The sequence below is a fragment of the Periplaneta americana genome, chromosome 5 (assembly GCF_040183065.1).
Source record: "Periplaneta americana isolate PAMFEO1 chromosome 5, P.americana_PAMFEO1_priV1, whole genome shotgun sequence".
NCBI classification, from domain to species: Eukaryota; Metazoa; Arthropoda; class Insecta; order Blattodea; family Blattidae; genus Periplaneta; species Periplaneta americana.
In genome coordinates, this window is record NC_091121.1 from 173,762,408 (window position 1) to 173,781,531 (window position 19,124).

The window sequence follows — 19,124 nt, forward strand, 5'->3', positions numbered from 1 at the left end:
TTAGTGTATTACTTGTGCTGTGTGATGTGTTTTAATAAAGAAAATTCACACAGTTTTTATGTTTATTTAGTTATGTTCGCGCCATCAGTGTTGCCACATTAGGAAGATCGCACGAACTTTCATTTTCAGTGACTGTTCGAACCTAAAATTAGTGTATTATTTGTGCTGTGTGATGTGTTTTAACAAAGAAAATTCACACAGTTTTTATGTTTATTTAGTTATGTTTGCGCCATCAGTGTTGCCACATTAGGAAGATCGCACGAACTTTCATTTTCAGTGACTGTTCGAACCTAAAATTTGTGTATTATTTGTGCTGTGTGATGTGTTTTAATAAAGAAAATTCACTCAGTTTTTATGTTTATTTAGTTATGTTCGCGCCATCAGTGTTGCCACATTAGGAAGATTGCACGAACTTTCATTTTCAGTGACTGTTCGAACCTAAAATTAGTGTATTATTTGTGCTGTGTGATGTGTTTTAACAAAGAAAATTCACACAGTTTTTATGTTTATTTAGTTATGTTCGCGCCATCAGTGTTGCCACATTAGGAAGATCGCACGAACTTTCATTTTCAGTGACTGTTCGAACTTAAAATTAGTGTATTATTTGTGCTGTGTGATGTGTTTTAACACAGAAAATTCACACAGTTTTCATGTTTATTTAGTTATGTTCGCGCCATCAGTGTTGCCACATTAGGAAGATCGCACGAACTTTCATTTTTAGTGACTGTTCGAACCTAAAATTAGTGTATTATTTGTGTTGTGTGATGTGATTTAATAAAGAAAATTCACACAGTTTTTATATTTATTTAGTTATGTTCGCGCCATCAGTGTTGCCACATTAGGAAGATCGCACGAACTTTCATTTTCAGTGACTGTTCGAACCTAAAATTAGTGTATTATTTGTGCTGTGTGATGTGTTTTAATAAAGAAAATTCACACAGTTTTTATGTTTATTTAGTTATGTTCGCGCCATCAGTGTTGCCACATTAGGAAGATCGCACGAACTTTCATTTTCAGTGACTGTTCGAACCTAAAATTAGTGTATTATTTGTGCTGTGTGATGTGTTTTAATAAAGAAAATTCACACAGTTTTTAATTTTCAGCGAATATTAGAGTCTAAAATTAGTGTATTATTTGTGTTGTGTGATGTGTTTTAATAAAGAAAATTCACACAGTTTTTATGTTTATTTAGTTATGTTCGCGCCATCAGTGTTGCCACATTAGGAAGATCGCACGAACTTTCATTTTCAGTGACTGTTCGAACCTAAAATTAGTGTATTATTTGTGCTGTGTGATGTGTTTTAATAAAGAAAATTCACACAGTTTTTAATTTTCAGCGAATATTAGAGTCTAAAATTAGTGTATTATTTGTGTTGTGTGATGTGTTTTAATAAAGAAAATTCACACAGTTTTTATGTTTATTTAGTTATGTTCGCGCCATCAGTGTTGCCACATTAGGAAGATCGCACGAACTTTCATTTTCAGTGACTGTTCGAACCTAAAATTAGTGTATTATTTGTGCTGTGTGATGTGTTTTAACAAAGAAAATTCACACAGTTTTTATGTTTATTTAGTTATGTTCGTGCCAACAGTGTTGCCACATTAGGAAGATCGCACGAACTTTCATTTCCAGTGACTGTTCGAACCTAAAATTAGTGTATTATTTGTGCTGTGTGATGTGTTTTAATAAAGAAAATTCACACAGTCTTTAATTTTCAGCGAATATTAGAGTCTAAAATTAGTGTATTATTTCTGTGGTGTGATGTGTTTTAATAAAGAAAGTTCACACAGTTTTTATGTTTATTTAGTTATGTTCGCGCCATCAGTGTTGCCACATTAGGAAGATCGCACGAACTTTCATTGTCAGTGACTGTTCGAACCTAAAATTAGTGTATTATTTGTGCTGTGTGATGTGTTTTAACAAAGAAAATTCACAAAGTTTTTATGTTTATTTAGTTATGTTCGCGCCATCAGTGTTGCCACATTAGGAAGATCGCACGAACTTTCATTTTCAGTGACTGTTCGAACCTAAAATTAGTGTATTATTTGTGCTGTGTGATGTGTTTTAACAAAGAAAATTCACACAGTTTTTATGTTTATTTAGTTATGTTTGCGCCATCAGTGTTGCCACATTAGGAAGATCGCACGAACTTTCATTTTGAGTGACTGTTCGAACCTAAAATTAGTGTATTATTTGTGCTGTGTGATGTGTTTTAATAAAGAAAATTCACACAGTTTTTATGTTTATTTAGTTATGTTCGCGCCATCAGTGTTGCCACATTAGGAAGATCGCACGAACTTTCATTTTCAGTGACTGTTCGAACTTAAAATTAGTGTATTATTTGTGCTGTGTGATGTGTTTTAACAAAGAAAATTCACACAGTTTTTATGTTTATTTAGTTATGTTCGCGCCATCAGTGTTGCCACATTAGGAAGATCGCACGAACTTTTATTTTCAGTGACAGTTCGAACTTAAAATTAGTGTATTATTTGTGCTGTGTGATGTGTTTTAACAAAGAAAATTCACACAGTTTTTATGTTTATTTAGTTATGTTCGCGCCATCAGTGTTGCCACATTAGGAAGATCGCACGAACTTTCATTTTCAGTGACTGTTCGAACCTAAAATTAGTGTATTATTTGTGCTGTGTGATGTGTTTTAACAAAGAAAATTCACACAGTTTTTATGTTTATTTAGTTATGTTCGCGCCATCAGTGTTGCCACATTAGGAAGATCGCACGAACTTTCATTTTCAGTGACTGTTCGAACCTAAAATTAGTGTATTATTTGTGTTGTGTGATGTTTTTTAATAAAGAAAATTCACACAGTTTTTATGTTTATTTAGTTATGTTCGCGCCATCAGTGTTGCCACATTAAGAAGATCGCACGAACTTTCATTTTCAGTGACTGTTCGAACCTAAAATTAGTGTATTACTTGTGCTGTGTGATGTGTTTTAACAAAGAAAATTCACACAGTTTTTATGTTTATTTAGTTATGTTCGCGCCATCAGTGTTGCCACATTAGGAAGATCGCACGAACTTTCATTTTCAGTGACTGTTCGAACCTAAAATTAGTGTATTATTTGTGCTGTGTGATGTGTTTTAACAAAGAAAATTCACACAGTTTTTATGTTTATTTAGTTATGTTTGCGCCATCAGTGTTGCCACATTAGGAAGATAGCACGAACTTTCATTTTCAGTGACTGTTCGAACCTAAAATTAGTGTATTATTTGTGCTGTGTGATGTGTTTTAACAAAGAAAATTCACACAGTTTTTATGTTTATTTAGTTATGTTCGCGCCATCAGTGTTGCCACATTAGGAAGATCGTACGAACTTTCATTTTCAGTGACTGTTCGAACTTAAAATTAGTGTATTATTTGTGCTGTGTGATGTGTTTTAACAAAGAAAATTCACACAGTTTTTATGTTTATTTAGTTATGTTCGCGCCATCTGTGTTGCCACATTAGGAAGATCGCACGAACTTTCATTTTCAGTGACTGTTCGAACCTAAAATTAGTGTATTATTTGTGTTGTGTGATGTGTTTTAATAAAGAAAATTCACACAGTTTTTATGTTTATTTAGTTATGTTCGCGCCATCAGTGTTGCCACATTAGGAAGATCGCACGAACTTTCATTTTCAGTGACTGTTCGAACCTAAAATTAGTGTATTATTTGTGCTGTGTGATGTGTTTTAATAAAGAAAATTCACACAGTTTTTATGTTTATTTAGTTATGTTCGCGCCATCAGTGTTGCCACATTAGGAAGATCGCACGAACTTTCATTTTCAGTGACTGTTCGAACCTAAAATTAGTGTATTATTTGTGCTGTGTGATGTGTTTTAATAAAGAATATTCACACAGTTTTTATGTTTATTTAGTTATGTTTGCGCCATCAGTGTTGCCACATTAGGAAGATCGCACGAACTTTCATTTTCAGTGACTGTTCGAACCTAAAATTAGTGTATTATTTGTGCTGTGTGATGTGTTTTAATAAAGAAAATTCACACAGTTATTATGTTTATTTAGTTATGTTCGCGCCATCAGTGTTGCCACATTAGGAAGATCGCACGAACTTTCATTTTCAGTGACTGTTCGAACCTAAAATTAGTGTATTATTTGTGCTGTGTGATGTGTTTTAACAAAGAAGATTCACACAGTTTTTATGTTTATTTAGTTATGTTTGCGCCATCAGTGTTGCCACATTAGGAAGATCGCACGAACTTTCATTTTCAGTGACTGTTCGAACCTAAAATTAGTGTATTATTTGTGCTCTGTGATGTGTTTTAATAAAGAAAATTCACACAGTTTTTATGTTTATTTAGTTATGTTCGCGCCATCAGTGTTGCCACATTAGGAAGATCGCACGAACTTTCATTTTCAGTGACTGTTCGAACTTAAAATTAGTGTATTATTTGTGCTGTGTGATGTGTTTTAACAAAGAAAATTCACACAGTTTTCATGTTTATTTAGTTATGTTCGCGCCATCAGTGTTGCCACATTAGGAAGATCGCACGAACTTTCATTTTCAGTGACTGTTCGAACCTAAAATTAGTGTATTATTTGTGCTGTGTGATGTGTTTTAACAAAGAAAATTCACACAGTTTTTATGTTTATTTAGTTATGATCGCGCCATCAGTGTTGCCACATTAGGAAGATCGCACGAACTTTCATTTTCAGTGACTGTTCGAACCTAAAATTAGTGTATTATTTGTGCTGTGTGATGTGTTTTAACAAAGAAAATTCACACAGTTTTTATGTTTATTTAGTTATGTTCGCGCCATCAGTGTTGCCACATTAGGAAGATCGCACGAACTTTCATTTTCAGTGACTGTTCGAACCTAAAATTAGTGTATTATTTGTGTTGTGTGATGTGTTTTAATAAAGAAAATTCACACAGTTTTTATGTTTATTTAGTTATGTTCGCGCCATCAGTGTTGCCACATTAGGAAGATCGCACGAACTTTCATTTTCAGTGACTGTTCGAAACTAAAATTAGTGTATTACTTGTGCTGTGTGATGTGTTTTAACAAAGAAAATTCACACAGTTTTTATGTTTATTTAGTTATGTTCGCGCCATCAGTGTTGCCACATTAGGAAGATCGCACGAACTTTCATTTTCAGTGACTGTTCGAACATAAAATTAGTGTATTATTTGTGCTGTGTGATGTGTTTTAACAAAGAAAATTCACACAGTTTTTATGTTTATTTAGTTATGTTCGCGCCATCAGTGTTGCCACATTAGGAAGATCGCACGAACTTTCATTTTCAGTGACTGTTCGAACCTAAAATTAGTGTATTATTTGTGTTGTGTGATGTGTTTTAATAAAGAAAATTCACACAGTTTTTATGTTTATTTAGTTATGTTCGCGCCATCAGTGTTGCCACATTAGGCAGATCGCACGAACATTCATTTTCAGTGACTGTTCGAACCTAAAATTAGTGTATTATTTGTGCTGTGTGATGTGTTTTAATAAAGAAAATTCACACAGTTTTTATGTTTATTTAGTTATGTTCGCGCCATCAGTGTTGCCACATTAGGAAGATCGCACGAACTTTCATTTTCAGTGACTGTTCGAACCTAAAATTAGTGTATTATTTGTGCTGTGTGATGTGTTTTAATAAAGAAAATTCACACAGTTTTTATGTTTATTTAGTTATGTTTGCGCCATCAGTGTTGCCACATTAGGAAGATCGCACGAACTTTCATTTTCAGTGACTGTTCGAACCTAAAATTAGTGTATTATTTGTGCTGTGTGATGTGTTTTAATAAAGAAAATTCACACAGTTTTTATGTTTATTTAGTTATGTTCGCGCCATCAGTCTTGCCACATTAGGAAGATCGCACGAACTTTCATTTTCAGTGACTGTTCGAACCTAAAATAAGTGTATTATTTGTGCTGTGTGATGTGTTTTAACAAAGAAAATTCACACAGTTTTCATGTTTATTTAGTTATGTTCGCGCCATCAGTGTTGCCACATTAGGAAGATCGCACGAACTTTCATTTTCAGTGACTGTTCGAACCTAAAATTAGTGTATTATTTGTGCTGTGTGATGTGTTTTAACAAAGAAAATTCACACAGTTTTTATGTTTATTTAGTTATGATCGCGCCATCAGTGTTGCCACATTAGGAAGATCGCACGAACTTTCATTTTCAGTGACTGTTCGAACCTAAAATTAGTGTATTATTTGTGTTGTGTGATGTGTTTTAATAAAGAAAATTCACACAGTTTTTATGTTTATTTAGTTATGTTCGCGCCATCAGTGTTGCCACATTAGGATGATCGCACGAACTTTCATTTTCAGTGACTGTTCGAACCTAAAATTAGTGTATTACTTGTGCTGTGTGATGTGTTTTAATAAAGAAAATTCACACAGTTTTTATGTTTATTTAGTTATGTTCGCGCCATCAGTGTTGCCACATTAGGAAGATCGCACGAACTTTCATTTTCAGTGACTGTTCGAACCTAAAATTAGTGTATTATTTGTGCTGTGTGATGTGTTTTAACAAAGAAAATTCACACAGTTTTTATGTTTATTTAGTTATGTTTGCGCCATCAGTGTTGCCACATTAGGAAGATCGCACGAACTTTCATTTTCAGTGACTGTCCGAACCTAAAATTAGTGTATTATTTGTGCTGTGTGATGTGTTTTAATAAAGAAAATTCACACAGTTTTTATGTTTATTTAGCTATGTTCGCGCCATCAGTGTTGCCACATTAGGAAGATCGCACGAACTTTCATTTTCAGTGACTGTTCGAACCTAAAATTAGTGTATTATTTGTGCTGTGTGATGTGTTTTAACAAAGAAAATTCACACAGTTTTTATGTTTATTTAGTTATGTTCGCGCCATCAGTGTTGCCACATTAGGAAGATCGCACGAACTTTCATTTTCAGTGACTGTTCGAACCTAAAATTAGTGTATTATTTGTGTTGTGTGATGTGTTTTAATAAAGAAAATTCACACAGTTTTTATGTTTATTTAGTTATGTTCGCGCCATCAGTGTTGCCACATTAGGAAGATCGCACGAACTTTCATTTTCAGTGACTGTTCGAACCTAAAATTAGTGTATTACTTGTGCTGTGTGATGTGTTTTAATAAAGAAAATTCACACAGTTTTTATGTTTATTTAGTTATGTTCGCGCCATCAGTGTTGCCACATTAGGAAGATCGCACGAACTTTCATTTTCAGTGACTGTTCGAACCTAAAATTAGTGTATTATTTGTGCTGTGTGATGTGTTTTAACAAAGAAAATTCACTCAGTTTTTATGTTTATTTAGTTATGTTCGCGCCATCAGTGTTGCCACATTAGGAAGATTGCACGAACTTTCATTTTCAGTGACTGTTCGAACCTAAAATTAGTGTATTATTTGTGCTGTGTGATGTGTTTTAACAAAGAAAATTCACACAGTTTTTATGTTTATTTAGTTATGTTCGCGCCATCAGTGTTGCCACATTAGGAAGATCGCACGAACTTTCATTTTCAGTGACTGTTCGAACTTAAAATTAGTGTATTATTTGTGCTGTGTGATGTGTTTTAACAAAGAAAATTCACACAGTTTTCATGTTTATTTAGTTATGTTCGCGCCATCAGTGTTGCCACATTTGGAAGATCGCACGAACTTTCATTTTCAGTGACTGTTCGAACCTAAAATTAGTGTATTATTTGTGTTGTGTGATGTGATTTAATAAAGAAAATTCACACAGTTTTTATGTTTATTTAGTTATGTTCGCGCCATCAGTGTTGCCACATTAGGAAGATCGCACGAACTTTAATTTTCAGTGACTGTTCGAACCAAAAATTAGTGTATTATTTGTGCTGTGTGATGTGTTTTAATAAAGGAAATTCACACAGTTTTTATGTTTATTTAGTTATGTTCGCGCCATCAGTGTTGCCACATTAGGAAGATCGCACGAACTTTCATTTTCAGTGACTGTTCGAACCTAAAATTAGTGTATTATTTGTGCTGTGTGATGTGTTTTAATAAAGAAAATTCACGCAGTTTTTAATTTTCAGCGAATATTAGAGTCTAAAATTAGTGTATTATTTGTGTTGTGTGATGTGTTTTAATAAAGAAAATTCACACAGTTTTTATGTTTATTTAGTTATGTTCGCGCCATCAGTGTTGCCACATTAGGAAGATCGGACGAACTTTCATTTTCAGTGACTGTTCGAACCTAAAATTAGTGTATTATTTGTGCTGTGTGATGTGTTTTAATAAAGAAAATTCACACAGTTTTTAATTTTCAGCGAATATTAGAGTCTAAAATTAGTGTATTATTTGTGTTGTGTGATGTGTTTTAATAAAGAAAATTCACACAGTTTTTATGTTTATTTAGTTATGTTCGCGCCATCAGTGTTGCCACATTAGGAAGATCGCACGAACTTTCATTTTCAGTGACTGTTCGAACCTAAAATTAGTGTATTATTTGTGCTCTGTGATGTGTTTTAACAAAGAAAATTCACACAGTTTTTATGTTTATTTAGTTATGTTCGTGCCAACAGTGTTGCCACATTAGGAAGATCGCACGAACTTTCATTTCCAGTGACTGTTCGAACCTAAAATTAGTGTATTATTTGTGCTGTGTGATGTGTTTTAATAAAGAAAATTCACACAGTTTTTAATTTTCAGCGAATATTAGAGTCTAAAATTAGTGTATTATTTGTGTGGTGTGATGTGTTTTAATAAAGAAAGTTCACACAGTTTTTATGTTTATTTAGTTATGTTCGCGCCATCAGTGTTGCCACATTAGGAAGATCGCACGAACTTTCATTGTCAGTGACTGTTCGAACCTAAAATTAGTGTATTATTTGTGCTGTGTGATGTGTTTTAACAAAGAAAATTCACACAGTTTTTATGTTTATTTAGTTATGTTCGCGCCATCAGTGTTGCCACATTAGGAAGATCGCACGAACTTTCATTTTCAGTGACTGTTCGAACCTAAAATTAGTGTATTATTTGTGCTGTGTGATGTGTTTTAACAAAGAAAATTCACACAGTTTTTATGTTTATTTACTTATGTTTGCGCCATCAGTGTTGCCACATTAGGAAGATCGCACGAACTTTCATTTTCAGTGACTGTTCGAACCTAAAATTAGTGTATTATTTGTGCTGTGTGATGTGTTTTAATAAAGAAAATTCACACAGTTTTTATGTTTATTTAGTTATGTTCGCGCCATCAGTGTTGCCACATTAGGAAGATCGCACGAACTTTCATTTTCAGTGACTGTTCGAACCTAAAATTAGTGTATTATTTGTGCTGTGTGATGTGTTTTAACAAAGAAAATTCACACAGTTTTTATGTTTATTTAGTTATGTTCGCGCCATCAGTGTTGCCACATTAGGAAGATCGCACGAACTTTTATTTTCAGTGACTGTTCGAACTTAAAATTAGTGTATTATTTGTGCTGTGTGATGTGTTTTAACAAAGAAAATTCACACAGTTTTTATGTTTATTTAGTTATGTTCGCGCCATCAGTGTTGCCACATTAGGAAGATCGCACGAACTTTCATTTTCAGTGACTGTTCGAACCTAAAATTAGTGTATTATTTGTGCTGTGTGATGTGTTTTAACAAAGAAAATTCACACAGTTTTTATGTTTATTTAGTTATGTTCGCGCCATCAGTGTTGCCACATTAGGAAGATCGCACGAACTTTCATTTTCAGTGACTGTTCGAACCTAAAATTAGTGTATTATTTGTGTTGTGTGATGTGTTTTAATAAAGAAAATTCACACAGTTTTTATGTTTATTTAGTTATGTTCGCGCCATCAGTGTTGCCACATTAGGAAGATCGCACGAACTTTCATTTTCAGTGACTGTTCGAACCTAAAATTAGTGTATTACTTGTGCTGTGTGATGTGTTTTAACAAAGAAAATTCACACAGTTTTTATGTTTATTTAGTTATGTTCGCGCCATCAGTGTTGCCACATTAGGAAGATCGCACGAACTTTCATTTTCAGTGACTGTTCGAACCTAAAATTAGTGTATTATTTGTGCTGTGTGATGTGTTTTAACAAAGAAAATTCACACAGTTTTTATGTTTATTTAGTTATGTTTGCGCCATCAGTGTTGCCACATTAGGAAGATCGCACGAACTTTCATTTTCAGTGACTGTTCGAACCTAAAATTAGTGTATTATTTGTGCTGTGTGATGTGTTTTAACAAAGAAAATTCACACAGTTTTTATGTTTATTTAGTTATGTTCGCGCCATCAGTGTTGCCACATTAGGAAGATCGCACGAACTTTCATTTTCAGTGACTGTTCGAACTTAAAATTAGTGTATTATTTGTGCTGTGTGATGTGTTTTAACAAAGAAAATTCACACAGTTTTTATGTTTATTTAGTTATGTTCGCGCCATCAGTGTTGCCACATTAGGAAGATCGCACGAACTTTCATTTTCAGTGACTGTTCGAACCTAAAATTAGTGTATTATTTGTGTTGTGTGATGTGTTTTAATAAAGAAAATTCACACAGTTTTTATGTTTATTTAGTTATGTTCGCGCCATCAGTGTTGCCACATTAGGAAGATCGCACGAACTTTCATTTTCAGTGACTGTTCGAACCTAAAATTAGTGTATTATTTGTGCTGTGTGATGTGCTTTAATAAAGAAAATTCACACAGTTTTTATGTTTATTTAGTTATGTTCGCGCCATCAGTGTTGCCACATTAGGAAGATCGCACGAACTTTCATTTTCAGTGACTGTTCGAACCTAAAATTAGTGTATTATTTGTGCTGTGTGATGTGTTTTAACAAAGAAAATTCACACAGTTTTTATGTTTATTTAGTTATGTTCGTGCCATCAGTGTTGCCACATTAGGTAGATCGCACGAACTTTCATTTTCAGTGACTGTTCGAACCTAAAATTAGTGTATTATTTGTGCTGTGTGATGTGTTTTAATAAAGAAAATTCACACAGTTTTTAATTTTCAGCGAATATTAGAGTCTAAAATTAGTGTATTATTTGTGTGGTGTGATGTGTTTTAATAAAGAAAATTCACACAGTTTTTATGTTTATTTAGTTATGTTCGCGCCATCAGTGTTGCCACATTAGGAAGATCGCACGAACTTTCATTGTCAGTGACTGTTCGAACCTAAAATTAGTGTATTATTTGTGCTGTGTGATGTGTTTTAACAAAGAAAATTCACACAGTTTTTATGTTTATTTAGTTATGTTCGCGCCATCAGTGTTGCCACATTAGGAAGATCGCACGAATTTTCATTTTCAGTGACTGTTCGAACCTAAAATTAGTGTATTATTTGTGCTGTGTGATATGTTTTAATAAAGAAAATTCACACAGTTTTTTTATGTTTATTCAGTTATGAGCAAGTGATAGAGAAATAAGCTTCATACGGCTGCACTTTCAACATTTGGCACCATGAAATACGAACTTTTTTTTGTATACACCGGTATTTATTCAATTATCCGGCAAAATCTCGTATCTGAAACTAGCCTGGTCCCTTTGGTGACAGTGAAGAGGGATTCTACTGTTCTTCGGAAGACAAATTACAAATTGCAGCGCATCTTCAAAAATGCATGATGACCTATAATCTTATAATTTCCAACGTAAAATCTAAAACAATGACATTTATAGGAGTAGATCATTTAAGATGTAAAATTATAATGAATGATGAAGCAATAGAACAAGTATCATCCTTTAATTACTTAGGTTGCAATATCTCATATATAAAGGAAGATGATATAGATCACAAACTAAACAAATTTCAGAGAATGTGTGGAACAATTTGCAGCTCACTCAAAAACAAAACTTTAAAAGAAACATAGATGATATTCTACAGAACTTTAGCCGTTCCACTTTTGACTTATGGGTGTGAGAACTGGACTTTAAACAGAAATGTTAAAAGAAAACTGGAAAGCAGTGAAATAAAATTTCTCAGAAGTGTTGCAGGTTATTCATTATTAGACCATCAGAGAAACGAAGATATAAGATGCCAATTAAATACTTACAATTTAGTCCATCGAATAGATGAACAAAAACAAAATTGGTGCGAACACATTCAAAGAATGGAAGAATATAGATTACCAAAAATACTCCTTAACTATTAGCCAAAGAACGAAGAAGTGTTGAAAGATCTAAAACATTATGGATAAACGATACAACCCTCTAAGTCGGAACAGGTCTTGTGGCCTAAACCCTGATGCTGAAGAAGATGTTACGTATCCACACATAATAATTAAAGTTGTTGTTGTTTTCTAATGCCAGGCGTTTGACAATAAAGTCATTTGACCTCTTCCACTCCAATATTTTTCAAAGATATTATCATGACCAGCCAATGAAGCACAGATTTTGAGGTGTTCCGAATCCATTTCTTGGTTTGAGTTGCACAATGGACAGTTAGGGGACTGATATATTCCAATTCTATGCAGGTGTTTGGCCAAACAATCATAGCCTGTTGCCAATCTAAATGCAGCTACAGACGATTTTCGTGGTAAATCGGGAATTAACTGTGGATTTTGATGCAGAGAGTTCCATTTTTTCCCTTAGGATTGAGTCATCAAATTTTGTTTGTTGAAGTCTAAGTATGTAGATTTAATAAATCTTTTCACAGAGTAATACGAAGATTTAGTAACAGGTCTGTAAGTAGCAGTGCTGCCCTTCTTTGCTAAAGCATCCGCATTCTCGTTTCCCAGGATTCCACAATGGGATGGTATCCATTGGAATACAGTTCTTTTATTGAGTGATATTAATTGAGAGAGCATTTTAGTTATTTCTGCTGTTTGAGATTAAGGTGTGTGTTTAGAGACTATTGACAGAATAGCTGCTTTGGAGTCTGACAATATAACTGCATTCCTAAATTTATTGATGTGGCATAGAAGATTCCTGAGACATTCATTTATTGCAATGATTTCACCATCAAAACTTGTTGTTCCATATCCAAGAGATCTATAAAGTGAGAAGAGACAGCACGTAACACCTGCACCGGCACCTTGTTCTCTGGAGATCAAGGATCCGTCGGTGTATAAATGAAGCCAGTTTTGTGGAGGGTATCTAATATTAATTGTCTTTAAAGACAATTGTTTTAGTATTTCAGTGTTTACTTCTGATTTCAGTATTTCTTCTGTTAAATTTAGATTATATTCCATATTTAATAGAGTTAAAGGATTTGGTTTAATTTGTAGGTTTTCTTTTAAATTCGGGATATTGATTTTCTGTTTTAATTCTTGAACAATGGATATGAAACTTTTTTGAGTTTTCAATCGACAGAGAGGACTGTATGAATGCCAATTGTTTCCTGGTAATGTAATAAGTTTTTCATATTGAATCAGTGCTTTTTCTTCTATTGTCATTTTGATGCTGTTAATATTAGTGAGGAATCTCATAGAAGCTATTGGAATAATTACAGTACACAAAGACATTTATAAAAAATAGTACCATTTTATACCAAATCTGCAAAAAAGGAGAAGAAAACTTAAGAATGACACACAATGATTAACTGTACCTGAGCTACTCTGCGTTCCACAGGTTCAGCAACAGCCAAACATCTGCCTTCAGTTTCCAATTTTCTCAGCCAGAGCGAAACAGGTATGATTTTTTCATCCTTGGTTACCATCTCTACCTATTAAGACAAGTATTAATAAATGTTATTCTTAAGTACCAATAAGCACAATATTAACCTTATTCCATATTACCAAACTTGTGAAATATGCACATTTGAAGCTCAAGATTCAGGGTGAGTCATATTTAAGTACCAGCATTCTTACCAAGCCACAAGGTTGATTCCGAGAGGGGGGGGGGGAACATTAGATTTTCCTGGCTCCTTCTTTACTTTAAGCCAGGTAAAGAACACAGTAAATGGAATTGCCTTATCAGTGTTGCACTAAGCTAGCAACACTATTTTGTTTGCCCTCTCAGTCAGTTTTATGAACTATACTCACAAACGTGTTTTTAACTATGGTTAGGTACATAGCAGAGCAACGAATTTTCTTCATTTCTCCCTCTGAACCCGGGGTTCGTTTTGTGCCGCTAACTGCAGGAGTGATGCCTTGTGACATCGTATAAGTGAAACACACGGACACTAGAAATCGTGTTACAAATGCACTCACAACTAAATTAAATTTAAAATTAAACTCAAACTAATTCTACTTTCATCAACAACAAAATATCTACGAAAACAATAGCCATGACAGAACACCAATACTTGCTGTAACACAGTAACGAAGATTCAACACTTTCGAATAAAGCAACTGGCTACCACATGCTTGCTGCGAAACAGTCTGCAACGTCGGTCTGTTGTCATGATTTCTGATTGGCTAGTTTGAGAGGTTGGCATCGTGATGCTTTGAACCCGCTGAACTGTCAATACCTTTCTATCCCCCCCCCCCTCCCTGTAACATCTTTGGTCATATCGCGAGTTAATCTTTGGTTGAAATTCGAAGGCCTGTGTACTATTGTTGAGATTGGTTCTATTGTTGTGAATTAGATGGCGACTGTATATATATGTTACTGATTTTTGTTATGAATATGATTTCGGTGATGAATGAAGTCGGTGATTTTCAGGGATGTTGTGGCCCGAATTTCCTGGCATTTGCCTTATGGTTGAGGAAGAACCCTGAAAAACCTCAACCAGGAAATTCAACCCGACCGGGAATCGAACGCAGGCCCTCTGCGTAAGAGACCAGCATGCTGACCCCTACACCACAGAGGTGGTCCTTTCTAGTTTTCCAATTGCATTCAAACCACTTTTCCACCTTCTTTTACATAGTACTATAACTTACAAACACAAATAAGGTATAAAACTGAAGAGAATTCGTTATGAAATAAAATTGCTCTGAGCTTGATACTAACCACTTTACCACTCAGGACAACCATATTCCCTTCCTTGGTGTCAAGCTGCTCCTCGGACAAAGCTGTAAGCTGAGTCTTGTGCTGACCACTCAGCAACTGATGCAGTTTCATTTGACATAGCTCCTCTGGTGTGAAACCTAACAGACTGCACGCCATCCCATTAACGACCAAGATCTGTAAACAGAGAGAATGAGAGCTTCTGTTCAATAATCCAAGTCAATATCCTCTAAGTTTCAGATATTATTAGCATATATTTCGCACTTAAAGATTTTGAATCACAGCAATATTCAACTACATCTGTATACTAGCACAGTACCCCCACCCCCCTCCAAGGGTTACATGTGGATTGACAGAAAACTTTCTTAATATCTTTCATTGGTCTGGTTTCCGAAAATGACTGTGACTGGATTTTTATTTATTTTATTTTAGTTGGTTATTTTACGACACTTTATCAACATCTTAGGTTATTTAGCGTCTGAATGAGATAAAGGTGATAATGCCGGTGAAATGAGTCCGGGGTCCAACACCGAAAGTTACCCAGCATTTGCTCATATTGGGTTGAGGGAAAACCCCGGAAAAACCTCAACCGGGTAACTTGTCCCGACCGGGAATCGAACCCGGGCCACCTGATTTCGCGGCTAGACACGTTAACCGTTACTCTGACTGGAAAGTTCTTATTTGGCTTCTGTTCTTCTGCATTAAATTCAGAGGCTATAGCAGTCATTTGTCTTTCTTTAAGGGGTTACGTACAGCTTACAGCAGTAAAATTTTTGGAAACATTCAAAATTTTTTTCCTCCATTACTGTATCTTGTACAATAATGAAAATTGATATGTGTAAAACCCTGCCCTTCTGCTATATGAAAAAATATTTTTACAATTTAAAAAAAAAATTATGTATTTTTTTTTTAATTCAAAATGGTGACAGTTCACTGTGCAGTAATGAAGCATTTCCCTCATAATTCATAAACTTGTTAACTTTTCATGTTTTCTCTCTTTTATTTTATTACTAAAACTCATGTTTACAATATCATGCTCCTTCAACTACATTCATTAATAATATTTTTTTTTTTATCTTATGTTAGAAGAAAGTACTGATACTTGACCATTTTTTTAAATGAATTTATTTTTATCAGAGAATCTATCAAAGGTAGAGAAGTGATCTTGCATCATATTCTAGATATGACATGCATAAATAAACACAAAAAATTTCATCACAGAATGTTGGATAGTTCTTGAGTTATGTGGGAAATGCTTCATCACTGCAAAGTGAAATGAATTAAAAACACTGTCCTTCTGCTATATGAAAAAATGTTTTTACAATTAAAAAAAAAAATTATTTATATATAAATATATTTTTTTTTTTTTTTTTACAAATTCAAAATGATGACAGTTCACTGTGCAGTAATGAAGCGTTTCCCTCATAATTCATAAACTTGTTAACTCTTCGTGTTCTCTCTCTTTTATTTTATTACTAAAACTCATGTTTACAATATCATGCTCTTTCAACTACATTCATTAATAAATAATATATTTTTTTTTTAAGTTTGTGTTAGAAGAAAGTACTGATACTTGACCATTTTTTTAAATGAATTTATTTTTATCAGAGAATCTATCAAAGGTAGAGAAGTGATCTTGCATCATATTGTAGATATAACATGCACAAATAAACACAAAAAAATTTCATCACAGAATGTTGGATAGTTTTTTTCAGTTATGTGGAAAATGCTTCATCACTGCACAGTGAAATGAATTTAAAAAAAAAAAGTAATTTTTTTTAATCATAAAAATATTTTTTCATATAGCAGGACAGTATTTTACACATACCAATTTTCATTATTATACAAGATACAGTAATGGAGGAAGAAATGTTGAATATTTCCAAAATTTTACTGCTGTAAGCTGTACCTAACCCCTTAAGAGAAAAAGATTAATAGAGTTATAATTTAACCACATAACTTTCATTCATAATACAGCACAATATCAGAAAAACCAAGTTGACAGTCTTTTTTCACATTTCAATCTCAAAAATGACGTGACAGAATGATATAACCAAGATTTGCAACTTCTAAATATATCTTGCTAGCTTTATATGCTTCTTTCCACCCCCCCCCCCTCGCTCTTGCATTAGCACAAGCAAAATAATAAATTACTGCACCATTACTATAGGTTTTTTCTATTAAAGTTACAATGGGTATGCTACTGTGCTCTCAGACTTCATTTAAGCTTCATTCAAACCTGATATTTCGCTCTAATGCACATATTTATGTTCAAGTACATACACCATAACAGTACATCGAGAAATTAAGGAATTCATGCTATGTATACTAGTATCTTTTTCATAAAAAAAGAGATGCTTTATATGTGACCATATAACTATTCATTTGAGCTGAATACACACACAATTACCCTAACACAACTGAGACGGTTAGAAGAAAAGGGATGTTAACTGACATTCCTAAAAAAATTATTTAAGTGCATCCAGGGTAAACTAAAGCATTTAAAATTTCAGTAGTAAAGGGATATAAAAATTTAATTATGGCTTATTTAACGATGTTCGCAACTGCTGAGGTTATATCAGTGTCGCCAGTGTGCTGGAATTTTGTCCCGCAGAAGTTCATTTACATGCCAGTAAATCTACTGACATAAGCCTGTCGCATTTAAGCATACTTAAATGCCATCAACCTGGGCTGGGATCAAACCAGCAACCTCGAGCACATAAGGCCAGCGCTATACCAACTGTGCTATCCAGACCGACTAGAGGGATATAACTTTTAACCACATCATACATTAATATTTAAAATTACAACTTCACGGAATTTACGAAAGCTTAGTAACTTCTAATCGCATTTTCTCCAAAGTAACTAAAGTGCACTTACACCTCTTTGCTTCTGACAGTCTCAATTTAGTTCGAAAAATAATCATATCTAGATCGTAGCTACTTGTTTTTGCATATTAATCACTTCATTCTCACACAAGTGATTGTATTTTCTAACGTTTGCAAATACTTCATTTATTTATACTCAATCTATTTTTTGTCAATGGGAAGCAGAATTCTCGTCACTGAACTCTCGTCAATGTACCACCTAGTCACTGCAATTTTGTCACCCAGTGTTTTGGTCACTTCGACTTTTTGGTCACCCGATATTTTGACCATCAGTACACATTTTCTTATAAATAATAATTTATTTTGAAAAGTAAAATATCCATAGGTATACTGTATAAAATGTTATGTGATTAATGTTTCAAAATTGCCACACAGCATAAAATTAATGTTACATGATTTATGTTTCAAAAGTGCCACCCAAACTGTGTCAGATGGCTCTGAAGCATGTGAGAACATCACCATCTTCTTTATAATCAGGGTATCGTTCTGCGATCCTACTAATCCTTCTGTGTAAATCCTCCACTTTCTTCTTTTACGGGGTGAGAAGTGACCTTCACAATAACCCTAAGACCCCTAATACTTCGGGTGAATCGATATTCCCCTTCGTAATATTCCATCAATACAATAAATTTTATAATAACTAAAATAAGTAAGAACGTCACCTTACACTTAAAAATTTTTGTCAAATATTTATATGTGTAACCATAGAAACAAACTTACAATGACATTTAAATCTCATTATACTTACATGCGTAACCACGGAAACAACCTTACAATGACATTTAAATCTCATTATACTTATATGCGTAACCACGGAAACAACCTTCAATGACATTTAAATTTCATTATACTGATATGTGTAATCACGGAAACAACCTTACAATGACATTTAAATCTCTCAAATTTTTCCAATAAAACATTTATAAAGTATTTTATGCTCGACCATGCCGAAATGTAGTAATTATACACCTGGTAGCAGCCCTTTAAAGGACCTCATTAAAGTACACCTATTCATTAAAGTTCAGGTGTTCCACCAATCAGAAAATATCATTGTAGCAATATGAAAGTGCAAATATCGATTATTCTCGGATATGCAATCGAAAGACAACAATAAATCAATATATCACCTATATTTGAAATAAAGTCAGCTCTGTTACTATAATAATTAGCGTTAATTGTAAATAATATTCAAATAAATTCAATTTGTCATCTCGTTTTTCAATGTCAAGATCAATGTCGACATCTGTTTCTCGGAAAAAATCAATACTTTCGCGTCTGCGCACACCTCACAATTTACGAGGTATTGCACAAGGTCAGTTCCGCTCCTCAGTCAGATAAGAATAACATGAATACTTATGAATAATTTCAAGTTAGAAATATGGTCGAGCATAAAAAGTCGTATGAAACTTGACTATAATGGT

The 19,124-nt window shown here is 33.7% G+C and overlaps 1 protein-coding gene across 3 annotated transcripts in view; it reads right to left on the minus strand.

Annotated features, from left to right (window-relative positions):
• Positions 1–19,124, minus strand: part of Pask (PAS kinase) — an 83,446-nt gene that overhangs the window by 37,792 nt on the left and 26,530 nt on the right. For all 3 annotated transcript variants that reach the window (XM_069826786.1, XM_069826789.1, XM_069826788.1), the window contains 2 exons: positions 14,819–14,992; positions 13,473–13,589 (listed from right to left, as the gene is read on the minus strand). In XM_069826786.1, the coding sequence (XP_069682887.1) occupies positions 13,473–13,589; positions 14,819–14,992 (291 nt within the window). The remainder of the gene's footprint in view (positions 1–13,472; positions 13,590–14,818; positions 14,993–19,124) is intronic.